The sequence below is a fragment of the Monodelphis domestica genome, chromosome 1 (genome assembly GCF_027887165.1).
Source record: "Monodelphis domestica isolate mMonDom1 chromosome 1, mMonDom1.pri, whole genome shotgun sequence".
Lineage (NCBI taxonomy): Eukaryota > Metazoa > Chordata > Mammalia > Didelphimorphia > Didelphidae > Monodelphis > Monodelphis domestica.
In genome coordinates this window covers 169,816,595-169,835,287 of record NC_077227.1, presented here as the reverse complement: position 1 = coordinate 169,835,287, position 18,693 = coordinate 169,816,595, and the positions used below count along the sequence as shown (strand labels likewise).

Sequence of the window (18,693 nt, the reverse complement as noted above, 5' to 3'; positions counted from 1 at the left end):
TAGCAATATTATGACTGTGAATAAATAAGCTTTCTAAACTTTTCCACCTCTATTATTATTTCATATATGTAATTTTATGTGTATATAATACTCATTTTCATACATTTAAAACACTGGAGTCAGTGATATCTTGCAGCAGCCCACTAATGATTATGTCATGTTCTCATAAGTAAAATGACTTCATCTTTTACTAAAGATATTTTATTATACCAAATGCATGTAATAATTTTTCACATATTTTCTGAAATTATATGATCCATATTGTCTCCTTCCCTTCCTTCCCTTCTCCTTCGAAAAGCTGGTAAGCAATTTGATTTTGGTTATGCATGTATTATCATGCAAAATATATTTTTATAGTGTTCATTTTTAAGAGCACACTGATATAAAACCCAAATTCCAAAATAAAAACCCAAATGAACTAAAGTGAAAAATCTTATGTTTTGACCTGCATTTTGACTCCAACAGTTCTTTCTCTGACGGTGGATAGCACTCTTTGTCATAAGTTCCCTCAGAATTGTCCTGGATCATTGTATTGCTAAAAGTAGCTAATTCTATCAAAGTTTATTGTTCCACAGTATTACTGTTTCTGTGTACAATGTTTTCCTGGTTCTGCTTATTTCACTCCGCCTCAGTTCATGTAGCTCCTTCTGAAATCATCTGTTCATAATTTCTTAGAGAACAATAGTATTCCATCACCATCATATTCCATCATGTACCACATTCTCTAAATGATGGACATCCCCTCAATTTCCAATTCTCTGCTACCACAAAAAGAGCTGCTATAAATAATTAATATTTATTATTTTTATTAATTTTATTATTAACAATTAATATCTGCTATAAATAATATAAAAAATAATTTTTTACAAGTGGTTACTTTCCCCCCTTTTAAAAAATCTTTGGGACACAGACCTACTAGTGGTATTATTGGATAAAAGGGTATATATTATTTTATAGCCCGTTTTTACTGATTTGAAATAAACTGTTTTCTCAGACCTACAAATGGGATTAGTTCCTTGATCCTACCATTTTGCACAGTGCTTGGCATATATAAGTCACCAAATAATTTTTTTCATTCATTCCTGGCCCAATCAACTGTTCTCTATAATAGACTTTATCAATTTTAGATGATTAACAAAAGTACTTGCAATAATTCTAGTAATTTGAGAATATGATCTGATATAAAGCTGAATTTACAGCTCCATGCATTTTCTACATCCTCTGTAGCATTTTTCATATTCTTTTATATCATGTTAGCCAATTTGATGAGAATGAGGTGGGATCTCTGAGTTGCATATCTAATTATTAGTCATTTATAGCATTTTTTCATATTGACATGGGTTACCAACACTTAATGCTCTTTATGGGGTCCTTAGACCTTAGAACTCATCATCTTCCCAAACTCTTCTACCTCCAAGATTTTCAAATCTGATATTTCCTTGTGAAAATAATCTCCTATCTTTCCATCTCACCTGTTGTCTTATTTCTTTTGAATCCACCCTTTGACCTGATTGATGCCTCTAGTCACTCCCATCTCTTTTTATTTTATACTATTCATAACTCCTTTTCTAGCCTCACTTTTCTCTGGTCATACTCTCTAGCCAGTTCAATAAAGCATGGTCTTCCACACTTGAATTGCTTGCTCCTTTGCCTTTCTGCCATTTTCTCTTATCCTTCTGCTCCACTCTGGGTTGTCTTTGCCATCTGTTTTTGTTGACAGGTGCTTCTGGAAGAGGTCATAAATTAATGATGATTGAATCTACTATAAATTCATGCTATCCTCAATCAACTGGACCTTCATCACTATATAGTTACCCTTTTTGTTAATTTAATTCTTTCCTAATATACTTCTCGTAGCACCTCATCCAGCACCTTTTCTTCTCTCCCAAGCCTTGCTTCCTTTCTTCAAAAGATAATATATTCTTTCTACTTTACTAAGAAGAGGCCAACAGTCATGAGTTTCTTTATGTCCCATCCATTGCACCACAGAACCTATTTGCCCATTCACTTCTGCAGTATTGTAGTCTAAGTGGATGAAAAGGCCTTCTTCCTTTTGTTTCTGAAGCCAACCCTTGTTCCCTTGATCCAATCCCTCTAGGAACTTTCTCCACTGATCATTTCCTCTCTTTCTTTCATTTCTACTCTCTCCTTCTCTGTTGGTTCCTTCCCTGATTTCTATAAGCATTCTTCTATCTTGTCTATTTTAAAACAAACACCCTTTCTTGATTCTTTCAGCCCCTTAAATGATCATATTCTAGATCTCACCACTGAATTATTAGAATGAGTATCCTACAGGTGTTAGCCCTACTTTTTATTCTTCTAACCACTCTTTAAACACTTGCGGTCTCACTGATGAGTACTTATTATTGAAGAAACTGTTCTACATGGTCACTTTATGTCATTCTATATACAAAGCAGAATAGGAAAAGAAGATCATGTGAAACTATGACTATATATAGCTTACTTTAAAAAAAACATGTAACATAGCATATTACTTTTTGAAGTTGTCTTTCTTTTCTGTGTTTTCTTTTGCATTTCCCTTTTCTTCATTTTTTGGGCAATACTACTGTTACTTCCAATTCTTCCCCCAAATTAAAAAAAAGATAAGCCTAGTCAAGTACTTATGACTTTTTAAATTGATAAATCCCAAGATCCTTTTCCAATTATTTTGAATTTTCTATAACATTTGATACTATTGGTTACTTCCTCTGCCTGTGTACTGGCTTTCCTTGGTTCTTTCACTGTTCTTTCCAATTCTGTTCTCCCCTCTCTGATCATTTATTCTTAGTCTTCTTCACTGATTCATCTTCTTCATGCAATCTGCGTGTAAATATCTCCCATTTCTTCTTTTCTTACATGACCACCCATGGTGATTCCAGCTGCTCAACAAATTCAAAGCCTAACTGATCATCTTCCCCAAGCCAGTCTATCCTCCTAAAATTTAGGATCATAACTCAAGACATAACTCAAGATCATAAAGGGACCTTACAGTTCATCCTGTTGACTCTACTTTAGAAATTAGAAAATTTAGGTCAAGAGAAGTTAATGACTTAGGCATTAACCAGAAGAATCTAGATCCTCTGACTCCAAATCCAAAATTTTGTTGATGATTTCTTAAGTTTTAAACCTCAGCCTCATCTTAAACTCTTCCCTCTCCCTCAATATCCAATCAGGGTTCAAGCCTTGTATTCTGTCTCCCTGAAATCACATACTAGGTCAGCTTTTATCCTCATATCCCCAGGGCTTAACACAAGACCTTGCTCATTGCTGGCACTTAATGTATGTTTGGTGACTTGAATTGATCTTACTTTTAAACATACCTAATAAACTAGACTTAGCAGGTTATATCAATAAACTGCTTCAAAATGCTTATCCCCAGGGTATATTATTATATTCATATTTCTATCCTGAACTTACTAATTCTTGAAAATCTGTATCAGTTCTCTACTACATTTTTTGTTGAATATATTTGGAAGATATTTATGGTTTACTTTAAGCTTTAGAACTCTGGTGGGCAAAGGAGAAAGGAAAAGGGGGAAAGCAAAGAGAAATATGGATAGAGCTAGTCAAAGAAAAAAAGAGAGAGAAGGAAGAGACAAGGAGCTCAGTATGTTCTGCAGTAAATGCCAATTAGAGGTAAGCAAATTGCTTTGATTGCCCATCTCCTGTTCATTTTAGCAATATACATTAGAATAAATATTTGAAATGCATCGGATTCCGAGTCACAAGACTTGGATTCAGATTTAGATTCTGTACTATCTCTGTGACCTTGGATGGGTCATATACAACCTTTCTTAACCTTTATTCTTTCAGGGATTAAAAAGTTATTTCTAACATACCTTCCAGCTGAACTCTTAGGATCTCTGATGACTACCTTTTGTAATGTAAATTGTAGAAGCATTTATAATTATTGAGAACTTCTATCATTTCTTTTCTGTTTTATAAGGCAAGGAAGTGTTTTAAGTAATTTTGAAGGTCTATGTGGTCAAGTTCTTAAATATATAGCAGAGGTTCTTCTCAATTGTTGGAATCCTTAAGGTCTTATATAAATGTCAACTGTTGTTATTATTATTAAATATATCCCAAGTTCAAAGGACACTTTGAATAAAAAACTTTCCAAAACAAAGCTCACAAGTACCAACTGGTTCCTTTTTTTACTGTATTGGTCAGTGGACAAATTTATTGAAAGCAAAAGATATTGAAGTGGCATAGCAAATAAATGTCAAGGAAAACAAACCCAATATGCCAAAATGTATGCTTTCCCATGGATTTCCACCAGTCTTGTAGGAAATGAAAATATATAGTTAGAGCATTAACTTCCCTGCCCCTGTTTCCCAGCCACCAAGACTGTGTGTGTGTGTGTGTGTGTGTGTGTGTGTGTGTGTGTGTGTGTGTGTGTGTGTGTGTGTATTGGGGGTAGGACTGGGATGGGAACAGCTTTCTCTGGCTGCAAACCAGGAGGACCCTTGGCTGCTTTTTTCTCTCTCCCTCCCTGCCATCTGTTGGTGTCTCAGAAGAGCTCCTATTTTCTTGGTCTCTGATGCCTGCTGACTCTCTATTGAATTTCAGCTTTTAGGTATCCCTCTTAAATCTTTGAATTTTTCTTTTTTGGACTCAGTCTCAGAGCCATGTAGCCAACCAGAGGAGCCCTTAGGCTTCTGCATTTTCATTGTCTCCTCTCCCCCCAGCCCCAGCTACCCTTATGAGAATTGTCTAATTTTTTTTTTTTAGCTCAGATGAAAAAATGATATTCAACTTCCATCCTGCCTATGGCCTGTGCAAATCACTATGCGAACTTCGCCTAGCAAGAGTTAAAGAAGCCAAGAAGGGCTGGTGACATTTGTATGGCTTTTCTGCCAGTTCCTCATGAGAACAAAAGGAAACAAAATGTTCAATACTTTTTTGCCCTTTATGAACTGACAAGTTCCTTGTCATTTTCCTTTTTGTGCTAAAGCTTTATTTTCTCTTAGAATTCCAAAGGCTTTTGCATGAATATGAAAAATTATTTAAGTTTTTCAAACTTACTTTACAATCCAGCATTAATAAATTCCCGGAAATTTTTTTGCCTTTCAAAAGCTGTTGAATTATTTTAGCTAGATTAACTTGGTATAGTAGACTGAGCAAATGCCCTGAAGTCAGAGGACTTGGGTTCAAAGGCTACCCCTAATGATTGTTTATTTGTATGAGCTTGGGCAACTCAGTCTCTTGGCCTTAGTTTTCCCTACTATAAAGTGAGAGTGTTGGATTAGATAAACAATGAGATCTCTTCTAGCTCTTGGGCCATGTCCTATGACTATTTTTATTCCTTGAAAATTTTCTACTTTTTCTGAGATTTTCAAGTAAAAGTTAGTTTTTTAGATTTTAGTTCTTTAGTTCACTTGGGTTCTAAATCCATATGATATTTAATTGGAAGAGAAAAAAACCTCATAGGGAAAAAGAAAACCCTTCAAGATTAAATGAATTATTAAATACCATTCACATTTCTTCAACATTTCTCTAGAAGATATTTTAGCACAGCAGCTCACACAAATGGAGTTTAATCTGTATTTGTATATAGTCAGGGCAACGTAAACTCTTATAGAATTTTCTTAGAGCCAAGTAAAATGAAATCAGTGGCTAAATTTGGTGTCTGAATTCAAAGTTCCCTGCTTCTGGCTTCATTACTTACCTGTTTAGAAGCAGAGGAAGAAGAAGCTAGCTTATCAGTTCAAGGTCTTGTGATTCATAATGACCAAAACTACTACTAAGATATTCTGTTACAATATATAACTTGTATATAAAAGTTTTCCAGAAATAAGCATAGCTCTTACTATAAATTTTTATTTTCATAGTATTTTTACCTTTTATATCATGCGATTAAGGAAAATAGTAACATTTTCTGCTTTGTATTTTAGTGTAAAATTGAAACATGCAAATATGCAACTTTCCACTGATGTTGCTGTCCCAGAGGACTTCACAGACTTTTCACTTAAAAGCACAATTCATAGAATTGAAGGAAAATTAGATGAAGGAGATTTACTTGTTGACATAGATGAGGATGTTTTCCATGGTCTCAGTGAAGGCATTGGTACAGGTAAGCTTTCATAAGCGTGCTGTGTTTTTTTTCCAGTGTGATTTATGCATGCATGTGTATTCATGTCACGACTACCATGTTGAATAAATCTCTAAGGAAATCAATATTCTGAATATTTTAAAAGGAAGCTATAGTTATATAGAGTGCTTGGCACTTAGTAGGTATTTAATATTTCTTAACTGATGCTTCTTATAAAAAAGTTAAAGTGAAATAAAATGATTAAAATACTAAAGTAATTACTAGTAAATTACTAAAGTAATCATTCTTATTTTTTAAATTAATTTTTATTTTAAAATATTTTTCCATGTTTACATGATTCATTTTCTTTCCCTTCTCTCTTTCCTCCCCATTCCCAGAGCCAACAAGCAATTCCACTGGGTTGTACAAATGTTAATACTTGATACCTATTTCCATATTATTAATTTTTGGTATAGAACAATATTTTAAAGCCTACACCCCAAATCACATACCCATCTAAACATGTGATAAGTGATGTCATATGTTTTGCTTTTGCATTTCTACTCCCATAGTTCTTCCTCTCAATAAGTCCTTCAGGAGTGTCCATCCTGGCTTGTTGCATTGCTACTAATAGCAAAGTCCATTACATTGGATTGTTCCACAATGTTTTACTTTCTGTTTGTATTGTTCTCTTGGTTCTGCTCATTTCACTCTGTAGCAATTCACTGAGGTTCTTCCAGTTCATATAGAAATCCTCAGATTCCTTCTAGCACAATAGTATTCTAACACTGCCAATTTGTTCAGCCATTTCCCAATCAAGGAACAACCCTCAACTTTCCAATTTTCTGCTACCACAAAGAATGTGGCTATCAATATTTTTGTACAAGTATTTTTCCTTATTATCTCTTAGGGGTATAAACCTAGTAGTAATATTGCTGGATCAAAGAACATGCATTCTTTTAGAATCTTTTGTCTTTTTTTTTAAACCTTTACCTGCCATCTTAGAATCAATACTGTGTATTAATTCCAAGGCAGAAGAGCAGTAAAGACTAGGCAATGAGGGTTAAGTGACTTGCCCAGGGTCATACAGTTAAGAGGTATCTGAGGCCAGGGTTTCACAGTTCCAGGCACAGGTCTCTATCCACTGAGCCACCTATCTGCCCCCTAAAGTAACCATTCAAAAAAATTTTATTCTCTGATTTTTTCCCTCATTATATTTGTGTTAACTCTATGTTTCTTTATCTAAGTCTTCCATAAACTAACTAAATATGGATTATTGTCATATTTTACTGGGTAATATAATGATTTAAATTTCTGAAGTCAAGGGGGAGTTGAATGGCTCAGTGGATTGAGAGTCAGACCTAGAGATGGGAGGTCCTAGGTTCAAATCTGGCCTCAGACACTTCCCAGCTGTGTGACCCTGAGAAAGTCTCTTAACCCCCATTGCCTAGCCCTAACTGCTCTTCTGCCTTTGAACCAGTGTTGAGTCTAAGACAGAAGGTAAGGGCTTTAAAAATACATACATACATACATACATAAATGAATGAATAAACTTCTGAAGTCATCTTTTTCTTTTTGTATACTATAATCATCATGGTAAGCCATTAAAAACAAATATTAACTTTTAACTAAAGTAAAAATAATATTGATTACTTAGAGCTAATTTGAAGTGTTTGCTTAAGGTATCTCAGATTAAAATGGGATTATGAGTTTATATTTCACTTTGTATTCACTTTATTTTTTAAATTAAACTTTTTTCAATGATCAAGCATTTATATTTTCTTCCTCATACCTCTCCCCACCACTGAAAAAAGAAAAAGAAAACTCTTATAACAAATATACATAATCATGCAAAACAAAATCTGCATACTAGCTATGTCCAAAAATGTGTTCATTCTGCATATTTATCATCTCTTTGACAGGAGATACACAACATTATTTATCATAAGTCCCCTAGAATCATTGTCAATAATTTTACTGATCAGAGTTCTTTAAGTCTTTGAAAATCAACATTTTTTACAATGTTGTCTTTTTAAGTATAATATTCTTCTGGGTGAGATAATTTCACTCTTCATTATTTATTTGTCTGACATTTCTCAGGAACCAGTTCTTCAATTCTTACAGAATTGTTTCTCTAATTTGTTTGGGATGTGATTTTTGGTATCTAGGTCACATATTGATTTGGATCTTATCTTGGCATACATATAGTTTGAGATATTGGCATGAATCTAATTTTTTTAACCCTTACTTTCTGTCTTAGACTCAACACTGGTTCAAAGGCAGAAGGGAGGTAAGGGCTAGGCAATGGGGGTTAAGTGACTTGCCCAGGGTCACATAGCTGGGAAGTGTCTGAGGCCAGATTTGAACCTAGGACCTCCCATCTTTAGGCCTAGCTCTCAATCCTCTGAGCTACCTAGCTGCCCCCAAAACCTAATTTCTGCTAGTCTACTATCCAGGTTTTCCACTAGTTTTTGTCAAAATGGTGAGTCCTTGCTCATGTAGCTGAGGTCTTTGGATTCTTCATCATCAATACTATTCCATTACACTCATATACTATAAATTGCCTAGCCGTTTACTAATTGATGGGTACTCCCTTAGTTCCCAGTGCTTTGCCATTACAAAAAGAGCTATTATCAAAATTTTTGTTGATATCAGACCTTTAAGTTTTTCTCTGGTCTTTTTGGGGGCATAGACCTGGTGGTGGAGTCACAGAATTAAACAGATATGTATAATTTGGTAACTTTCTTTTCAGAAAGGCCATTGTAATTTATAGCTTCACCAACCATGTATCAATTATTTTCCTGTTGCTCCTCTTAACATTTGTTATTTTTTTTTTGGTCAACTTTGCCAGTCTGATGGGTCTGAGGTAAGACCTGAGAGTTAACTTTGATTTGCATTTCTCTTAATTATTAGTGATTTGGAGGATTTATTTTTTCATATAGATATATTGATTACTTGAATTTCTTTCTTAGAGAATTGCCTGTTTGATTGGCCAATATGACAGTAAAGGAAAATAATACATGTTGGACAGGTAGCAGAATTGGGACCAGGATACATTGTTAGTGAAGTTGTGAACTGATTCAACCATTGTGAAGGGCAATTTACAAACCCTTTGATCCAGTAATATCCCTAAGGTCTATATTTTGTGTAATTGGAAATCTGTAACCCTAAAAACTGCATTTCCCAGGAGCCCACTAACTTCCTGTCATTATGTACTTCTTGTAGACAGAGGGATAAATTCAGTGGGGTTGCTGCTCTCAGTCTCTTTGCTTCCTGGGTTGCGACTGTGGTGGTAAGCGGGCTTTTTGAATAGAGAGATTAGCCATAGGCATGTGGGTTTTTTATTTTGTTACCTTTTGTAGCTAGGGAATTTGCAAAGCTGATTGACAGCCCTCAAGCCAAGATTCTGCAGAGATGACTGGGTCAGGATTCTAAAACAGTTGGGCAGCTAACAACTGTCTCTCTGAAGCTAGGATTCATACACAGAGACTATGTGTTTGAGAGTCTCCCTTGTTACGGGAATTTTAGGAAAGGGGAAAGGGTTTATACACAAGGGGAAAATCACATTTAAATAACTTGAGTTTATTAATAGAGAAGGAGATGTTGGGAAAGGAATAAGGGGAAGGATAGCATTTGACTTTTTACCCACTCTAATTATCTAAGCTTATAAAGTCTAACTATCTTAACTAAAGACTATTAAGAATAAATCCCACAGTAAACCCAGAATCTCACACACACAGAGTCAATGGTTGGTCAGATATCAGGAATCCAAGTTGTGGTGTCCTCAGATGGTTCCAGCAAGATAGAGGTCTTTTCCTCAGTCTATCTGTCCAGCAGGAAGACTAAAGATTTTCCTCTTAACCTCAGCCAGTTCATCCTCAAAGTCCATTTGCTTGATAGGTGGTTTGTTCAGGGAGTCTCAGCTACACACCTTCCTTCTTCACCTTCAGCACCAAACTCAATAAGTTGGAAAACTGCCCCATTGGAACTCGGACCCAACCAGCTCATAAAAGATTTTAAGTCTTAAAACCTGCCAATCATTCTTGCAACTTCTACCTTCCTTTGCTACACCCTGAAGAAATCATCTTTGAAGCTGCCTGACTTGGATTATTGGTGAACAGATGTGATTTGAGTGTGAACTTCCTCCCTTCCTGGATCTTGTAAGGACCCTACATCTGGATTCTACAGTCTGACCCTACCAAGGACTCTGGAGTTTGTGAGAATCTGGGCCCCTTTTGGACTTTATCTTTTATTTACCCTTTAGTTAGTTAGGTTAAGCTTAGATTAGAAACCTTAGTGAGTTAAATATTTGGGTGGGTAAGTTGGTCCCTCATCCCTTATCATTCCCAATCTTTTTAATTAATAAAATTGTTTATATAACTGTGGAACCTTTTCCTTAAAACCTTCCCTTCCCCCAAATCCCCCTATTTCAGTTGGCTGAGCCAAGTAGATAAAAACTTAGAAAAATTTTAACTTTAGATAGGAAAATCAGTTAGAAACCAAACAGACACTTAGAAGGTTAGCTGGAAGAATCCATTGGAACTCTCAACATTTGGTACCTTCCAGGGGGGTGGCAATGGAATTCTGGGACTCTGACAGAACTCTGAGGGGTATTTAAATAATTAAAGCATACTGCACATGTGCTAGACAGCCAACTTGGATTTTTTTTGTTGAAATTTTTGTTGATTTTTTGTTGTTGTTGTGTTATTGTATGTTAACTAATACAAATCAAAATGGAGTGTAATATAGCAGATCCTGTATCATAAATTGGTTTAATGTTTAATTTAAACATGTCAGGGGACATGATAAATAATTCATTTTATTTCTTCTGAGATTGTGTTTTGTACATCCCTTAGATAAATTTTAAGTTGTTTCCTAAAGGATGTTATGCTATGTTGGGGTATCAATGAATGAAACCCTTTATATGTCTGACTATGCAAACTATATTGTCTTATATGCCTTTAATGTGTATATGCTTATTTGTGGTATACAAATGTAGAGTTGTGTTTATTAGTAGTAATGGATTTAAAGCTATTATATTGTGGATTACTAAAGACTCAGAGTTAAAACAAATGATTATACTTATAAAGGAAATGTTAGATGAAATGGAGTCATGCATGAAAGAAAGAATGTTAAAATGATTTTGGAAATGATTTGAAGAATAATGATGTCAATAGTGAAAATTTAACTAGATTACAAAAGGAAGAGGCAGAGTACATTAAAAACAAAGTGTCCTTGTTTCCTCTAAGGGAGATCCCTGTGGTATCCCAAGATGAAATATTTAAAGTAAAAACACACAAATTGTTTACACCAGAGAATTTAGAATCGATAAAACACAGAATTCCATCATTTGTAGAAGAACAAAACAAGGTAGTTAGAGAATTTCAAAGAGCTAGAGACATTTTTGACCCATATTATGGTGATTTTTATTATTGATGAAGGAACTGTTGACAAAAAGAGAAAGAAATAAATTCATTGATGAGACAAGAAATGACCCATTATTGACTCAATGGCCATAAAATTTCCAGGATGTGAATATGAATAATAAATCTGAATATGAACTGATGAAAGAGACCATACAGTCAATAATGGATGTAAGGAAAAGATACACAAAAAGGCCTAATTTATGGTCTAAATTTGAGGGTATTGAGCAAAAAACAAATGAAACCCCTACAAACTTCCTGGAACGTATTACAGAGGCTGCAGAAACATATTTAAGCATGGATGTGTTAGAAGAAGGAACAATTGCACACATAAAAAGGATTTTTGTAAGGAATGCAACCCCCCAAATAAAATTATTTTTCAAAAATAACTGCCCAGATTGGGAGGAAGTGGGATTAGAGGACTTAAGGAAGGCAACATATCTGTGTTGTGATAATGAGGACAAATATGAGGAAAGGGATATTGTGATAGAAGATTTTAAAAGGAAACTGAGGGAAGCAAAGAACAAAGCCAGGGACACTGAAATAAAATAAGTGAAGGCTGTGGCAGCTCTAAGATCCATGCAAACTAGCAACCAGTATAAGCCTAGGGAAAGGAGATCTGGTCCCCAAAGGTGTTTTTTGTGCAATTGTATTGGGCATTTTATTAAGGAATGTAGGTTCAGAGGTCAATTTTCAAGGCAATTGAATAGAAGTGGAGGATTCAATAGACAAAACAATTATAACAATAATTGGAATAATAAAAATAATAATTGGAATAATTACCAAAGGAGAAATAATGTTAACACATGCCAAAATGCTTGTTGTCATGGTGATTTGAACACCATGCAGGAGTGGGTTAAATCTGGAGCAAGGCCCAGTCAAGTAGTTAAGAGTGATCAAAACAAAGGGGTATGCTCATGATGAAGGTATACCCAGAGTTCTTCCATATTTGAATCAAGGGAAAATGGATTGAGACTATATGAAAGTGATTATAATGGTGATAAGGTTAATGAAGTTGTAAATGATGTGATTGAATCAAAGGATAATATAATTAGTGTTAATAATTGTAAGTAAAAAATGTAATGGAAAATTAATGGAAAATTCTAATGATTGTGTAATAATGGAAAATAGTTAACATTGTAAATTGGATAATAATAATATGATTGTAAATGAAAGCAATGATACAAAGGTAGAGATTATAAATACCAATGAGAGTAGTGAAAAAGCTGATGATGGTGTTAAAGATATTAAATCCTAGGAATATCATGCAATTCAAGCAGATGTAAATTTGGATGGACAGGAAATGACTGAGCTTTGTACTGATATTACTTGTTTGTAGCAGTGTTGGAAACATTCCAACCACCAAATAGTATAGAGCCATATGTGTCTGTCACTATAGGAGACCAGATTTATGATCTTCTGGTTGATACTGGAGCCAGTAAATCAGTTTTGCAAAGTCTTCCTAAGAATTATAGAACTGTTGGTACAATGGAAGTAATAGGAGCTACTGGAAAATCAGAGAGAGTAGCTAAATTACAACCAAAAATGATTACTTTAGGTCCCTTATCTGTGGAACATGCATTTCTTTGTATGCCAGATTGTCAAATGAATCTTTTCTATAGAGATTGATTATGTAAACTAAGAGCAGTAATCCAATATACTGATGCTGGTGATATTTCATTACATCTCCCAGAAGAATCTGTGAAAGCTTTTCCATTGCTGTTCTTAGACTCAGTCAGTACAGAGTATGACTTAGATTCAATACCTAAGGATATCCCTGAAGACCTTTGGTCAAAGTTTTCCACAGATGTAGGTCTATTGAAATCAGCTACTTCAGTAAGGGTGAGGACTAAGGAAGGACCAGTTCCTTGTATACCTCAATAGCCTTTGAGTAAAGAAGCAACTGAGAATATAAGACCAATTATTGAATCCCTAATCCAACAAGGGATCATAATACCTTGCTTCTCAGAATTTAATACCCTTAGTCTTCCCATCAAAAAGCCAAAGTTAGATTAAAATGGCAAAGTGGTATATTGATTCATACAGGATTTAAGAGCTATAAATTATTATGTAATATACACCCTATTGTACCAAGTCTAGTTGCTATAATTTCTTCCATTCCAAGCCAGGCAAGATATTTCACTGTGGTAGATTTATGCCCAGCTTTTTTCTCAATTCCAATTCATGAGGATTCTCAAAAGATCTTTGTTTTTGCCTAGGAAAAAAACCCAGTGGACCTGGACTTGGTTTGCCCCAAAGGTATACAAACTCACCCAGCCAATTTTCACAAATTTTAAATAGAGATCTAAAACTCTAACATTCAAAGAAAGAAAATTGGTGCATTTTTTGGATGATATTCTCCTTGCATCTCCTTGCATCTCCAAATGCTAAAGTGTGTCTCAGAGATAGCAAGATTCTTTTGTTAGAATTATATAAGTGTGGGCATAAAATCTCCAAGACAAAATTACAGTGGGTTTTGCCTTGAGTACAATATTTTGGATTTGTGTTATCAGAGGGCACCAGAAGTATCACACAGAAAAGAATAGCATATATCCTGAAACTGAGTGCTGCTAAGACCAAAAAGCAACTCAGAGCTGTTCTTGGAACAACTGGTTTCTGTAGGCAATGGATACCTGGATATAGTGAATTAAAAAAATGTTTAACCGATTTAACCAGGAATACTGAACCAGAACCTCTCTGAAATAAAGCCTGAACATCTGCAAGCCTTAAGTAAACTTAAAGAAGCCATTTTATCTGCCCCAGTTTTGAGTATCCCAGACTATACAAAACCATTTCAACTGTTTGTAAATGAAACTAAAGGTATTGTATCTGGGGGACTGCCACAGACTTTAGGACAAAGTTATTGTCCAATTGGATATTACAGTTGTTAGCTTGATCCAATAGCTGCTAGTACAGTTCCTTGTCTAAGGAGTGTCGAAGCTGCAACTGTGTTAGTCCAGAAGTCAGCAGATTTAGTTTTGGGATGTCCATTGACTGTATATTGTTCACATTAAATAGAAGCACTAATGAGGAAATTTCGTACTCAAGCTTATTCAGATCAACAAATATCTCAGTATGAAATTATACTCCTAGATAGTGAGAACATCCAGTTGGGGAGGTGTAGTGTATTAAATCCAGCTACACTTCTTTCTGATTTGCCAAAGAAGGGTGAACTATTACATGAGTGTGTAGAAGTAGTAGATCTAGTAGATATGCCTAGGATGGATTTAAAAGACTCCTATTGAAAATCCAGACTTGGTGTTATTCACTGATGAATCTTCATATATGTATAATGGAATTAGATGTACAGGTGCTGCATTGGTCATAGAATTTGAGACACTGTAGTGTGGCTTAGTGCTCAAGGGCCAGAGTTGGGGACTTTGAAGCAAGCATTTCTTCTAGCTGAGGGTAAAAGTAAAAATGTTTATACAGACTCAAGGTATGTATTTCCTGTATGTCATGCTACAGGAAAGATCTGGAAACAACGAGGTTTTATTACTGCATTGGGAAAACCAGTTGCTCATGCAGAAATAATAATTGAGTTGTTGGATGCTGTCCAAAAACCTAAACAGCTAGCGGTGATCCATTGTAGAACTCATACTTGTGGCAGAGATAGATTCAGTCTCTAAAGGAAATCATAGAGCTGATATCACTGCAAAATTTGCAGGTAGGAATGCTCCAGAGTATGTAATGATTTTGTCAACTATTGAGTCTGATGACTTAGAAAGAACTCATGTAGACTGAGAAATTGAGAAGTGGAAGGAGAAATTTGGTGCAAGGAAAGAGTTACCAAAAGACTTGTATACCTAGTTGTGTTATGTCAAGCCATCCACACAACAGGTTATTTGGTACTCAAACTGTAGTAGACTCTGTGAAAAGACAATGGGTAGCTCCAGGAATAAGTACTATAGCAAATAAGACCTGTACTAGTTGTTCTGCTTGCCAAAAATTGAATCAAGGTGCATTCAGACAGAAATGTTTGAGTGGTAGACCTTTATCATATTGTCCATTAGAGAGTTTGCAAATTGATTACATCAGCATGCCAAAAATTGGAAGATACAAGTTTTGTTTTGTAATTGTTGACAGATGAACAAAATGGCCTGAAGCTTTTCCATATGATACTAATATAGTTTTGTGGTGAAAGTGTTACTTAAGGAAATTGTTCCTAGGCTTGGTGTGCCAATTACCATAGATTCTGATAAAGGATCTCATTTTACATAAAATATTCTGAAAAGAGTCTATGAGAATCTAGGAATAATATCTAAATATAATGTTCCTTAACATCCACAAAGTTCAGGTCAAGTGGAGTGTATGAATAGGGTACTCAAGACTATGGTGGGAAAAATTTGTGATGAAACTCATCTAAAATGGCCAGCTATTCTTCCCATAGCTTTGTTTTACCTATGTACAAGACCAAGAGCAGATTTATATATATCATCTTATGAAATGCTCTTTGGACATGCTCTATTGCAGGCAAAAACTTGTAAGACTGTTTATACATCTCTCTTAGGAGGAGATTGTCAACTTGCTTCATATTTAGGTGCATTACAACAATGGCTTAGATAACTGCATGATATGGGAGTATTGATCCAATCTGGTCCATTGGATTCTCTTCATAATTTTCAACCAGGTGATGTATGGTATATGTAAAAATTTTTGCTAAAATATCAGCAACACAAGAGAGTTGGGTAGGTCCTTATACAATTGTGTTACATTCACCTTCATCAGTAAAAGTAAAAAAGAGATTCATGGTATTGTTCACATATAAAATTAGCTCATGGAATTAATAATGAAAGTGTACAAATTATTGAGGAAGAAAATGAAGAAGAATAAATTGTGGAAAACTGAGATTCATGCATCACGTAGAGTCTTCAGTCAGAAAGATCAATAAGGAGAGGATCATTCCAGTGGAAGTGGAAATTTGGATGGAAGAGGACAATGCAGATGAAGAGGAGAATTCAAGAAATTAATGGACATTGTAAAAGACTGAAAAACTTATAAATATTAAAAAGATAAAGACTTTGTAAGAAATTTGCAATGAAGAGGATCAAGTGATAAATGGACTAATGATTTTAAGGAATTTGGGTAAACTAAGGTACTATAACACAAAATAACAAAAATTCACAAGCATTTATGATTACATTTTACTACAATGAATTTGGTGAAGAACTCTTCAATCAAGATGAGATGAGGGAGGCAGAGTCAAGATGGCAGCCTAGAAGGAGCAGAAGTTCAGACCTCTGAACACCCTTCCTTGCCGATCACAAACTGAATGACCCCAAAGGACTGAAAATCAAACCTAACAACAAGACAGAGGCGGGAACCCTCCTGCTGGACTCAATTCAAAAGGTATTCCCCCCCCCCAAAAGCCAGAATCTGAGAACACTTGGGTTTAAGGGAAAGGCAGAAGAAAGGTCCCAGGACCCCTCCCCCCACCAACCTAGAGCACTGAGCCTCCAGTGGCAGCGGGAACCTCTGGGTGGGCAAAAGTGCTGGTCTGGAGGGTGTACCTTGCGGGCAGGGCTGTGCCAAGCTCAGATCGTCAAACAGAGATGGCAGGGAAGGAGCTGGAGAAGGAGCATAGAGTTGGCAGCCTGGCCAGAGCTGTGGAGATTCTCCATATTTGCTCCAGTCTTCCGGAAGGTTTTGGCCTCAGAGAACACCCAGCCCAACCCAGCTGAACTTAATCCCATCAAAAGTCTTCAGAACTCAGGGAAACCCAGACTCCACACCCCTCCCTCTTTGACTGCTGGACTTTAATCCAATCAAAAGCCTCCAGAGGTCAGGGAAGACCAAACCCCAACAACCCTCCCCCAGAGACTACACCAAGAGATCTTCTGTCAAATCTCCAATAGGGAAGACTGTCAGAAGCCCCCAAAACCAAAAAAATGAGAGGAGCAAGAGCACAGACAAATACAGGGAGCAAAGAAGGAGTGAATATGATCAAACAACAGAAAAAGAAGAAAGAAATTACAATAGACAGCTTCTATACAGCGAACGGAACAGAGGGGGAGGGATCAGCAAATAATAAATCAGAAATCCCAGCGAATTGGATACAGGCTTTGGAAGAACTCAAAATGCAATTCAAAACACAATTAAGAGAGGCTGAAGACAATTGGGAAAAGAACTTAAAAACTAAGATAAGTCATCTGGAAACATAAGCACTTGAACTAAAATGAGAAAATAGTGTTTTGAAAGCCAAAATCAACCAGCTGGAAAATGAGACAATGAAGATGAAAGATGAGGCAAAGGAGATGAAAGATGAAGGAAAGAGGAGGAAAGATAACCTCCATAGAAAAATCAGACCAGAAAGAGAAGGATGACCAAAAAGCCAGGGATGAAATCCAGTCTTTAAGAACCAGAATACAACAACTAGTATGAAGTGACCTCACAAGGCAGCAGGACGCTATTAAAAAAAACCAAAAGAATGAAAAATTTGAGGAAAATATGAAGCATCTCATTCACAAAACAGAGGATTTAGAAAATGGTTTGAGGAGAGACAATTTAAGAATCATTGGTCTACCAGAAGACCACGACAAAAGAAAAAGCCTGGACACAATACTACAGGAAATTATTCAAGAAAACTGCCCCAATATTCTAGAACAAGAGGGAAAAGTGGAGATTGAAAGACTCCACAGATCACCTCCTGTATTTAATCCCCAACTGACAATACCTAGGAATGTTATAGCCAAATTCAAGAACTATCAGACCAAAGAAAAGATATTACAAGCTACCAAGAAGAAGTCATTCAGATATCATGGAGCCATAGTGAGGATAATGCAGGATTTGGCTGCATCCACACTGAAGGACTAAAAGGCATGTAATATGATATGCCGGAAAGCAAGGAAACTAGGTCTACAACCAAGAATCAACTACCCAGAAAAACTGACTATATTCTTACAGGGGAAAGTATGGCCATTCAACAAAATAGAAGAATTCCAAGAATTTGCAAAGAAAAGACCAGACCTGAACAGAAAATTTGATGTCCAATCACAGAACTCAAGAGAATCATCAAAAAAGTAATTGAAAAAGAGGGAAAAAAGAAAAACAAAACAAAACAACAACAACAAAATTTTTAAGAGACTCAATAAGTTAAAACTATATGTATCCCTATAAGAAAAGAGGTCATTGGTAACTCTTAAAAACTGTTGTTATCACCTGGGCAGCTAGAAGATTACACTTAGAGGGAACAGTGACAAACTGTATAGAATGAAAAGACAACAAATAAATAGGTTTATA

The 18,693-nt window shown here is 35.6% G+C and overlaps 1 protein-coding gene across 1 annotated transcript in view; it reads left to right on the top strand.

The window, feature by feature from the left end:
• Nucleotides 1-18,693, top strand: part of TEX9 (testis expressed 9) — a 72,710-nt gene that overhangs the window by 19,269 nt on the left and 34,748 nt on the right. The window contains exon 7 of the mRNA XM_016428574.2: nucleotides 5,895-6,073. Coding sequence (XP_016284060.2) covers nucleotides 5,895-6,073 — 179 coding nt within the window. The remainder of the gene's footprint in view (nucleotides 1-5,894; nucleotides 6,074-18,693) is intronic.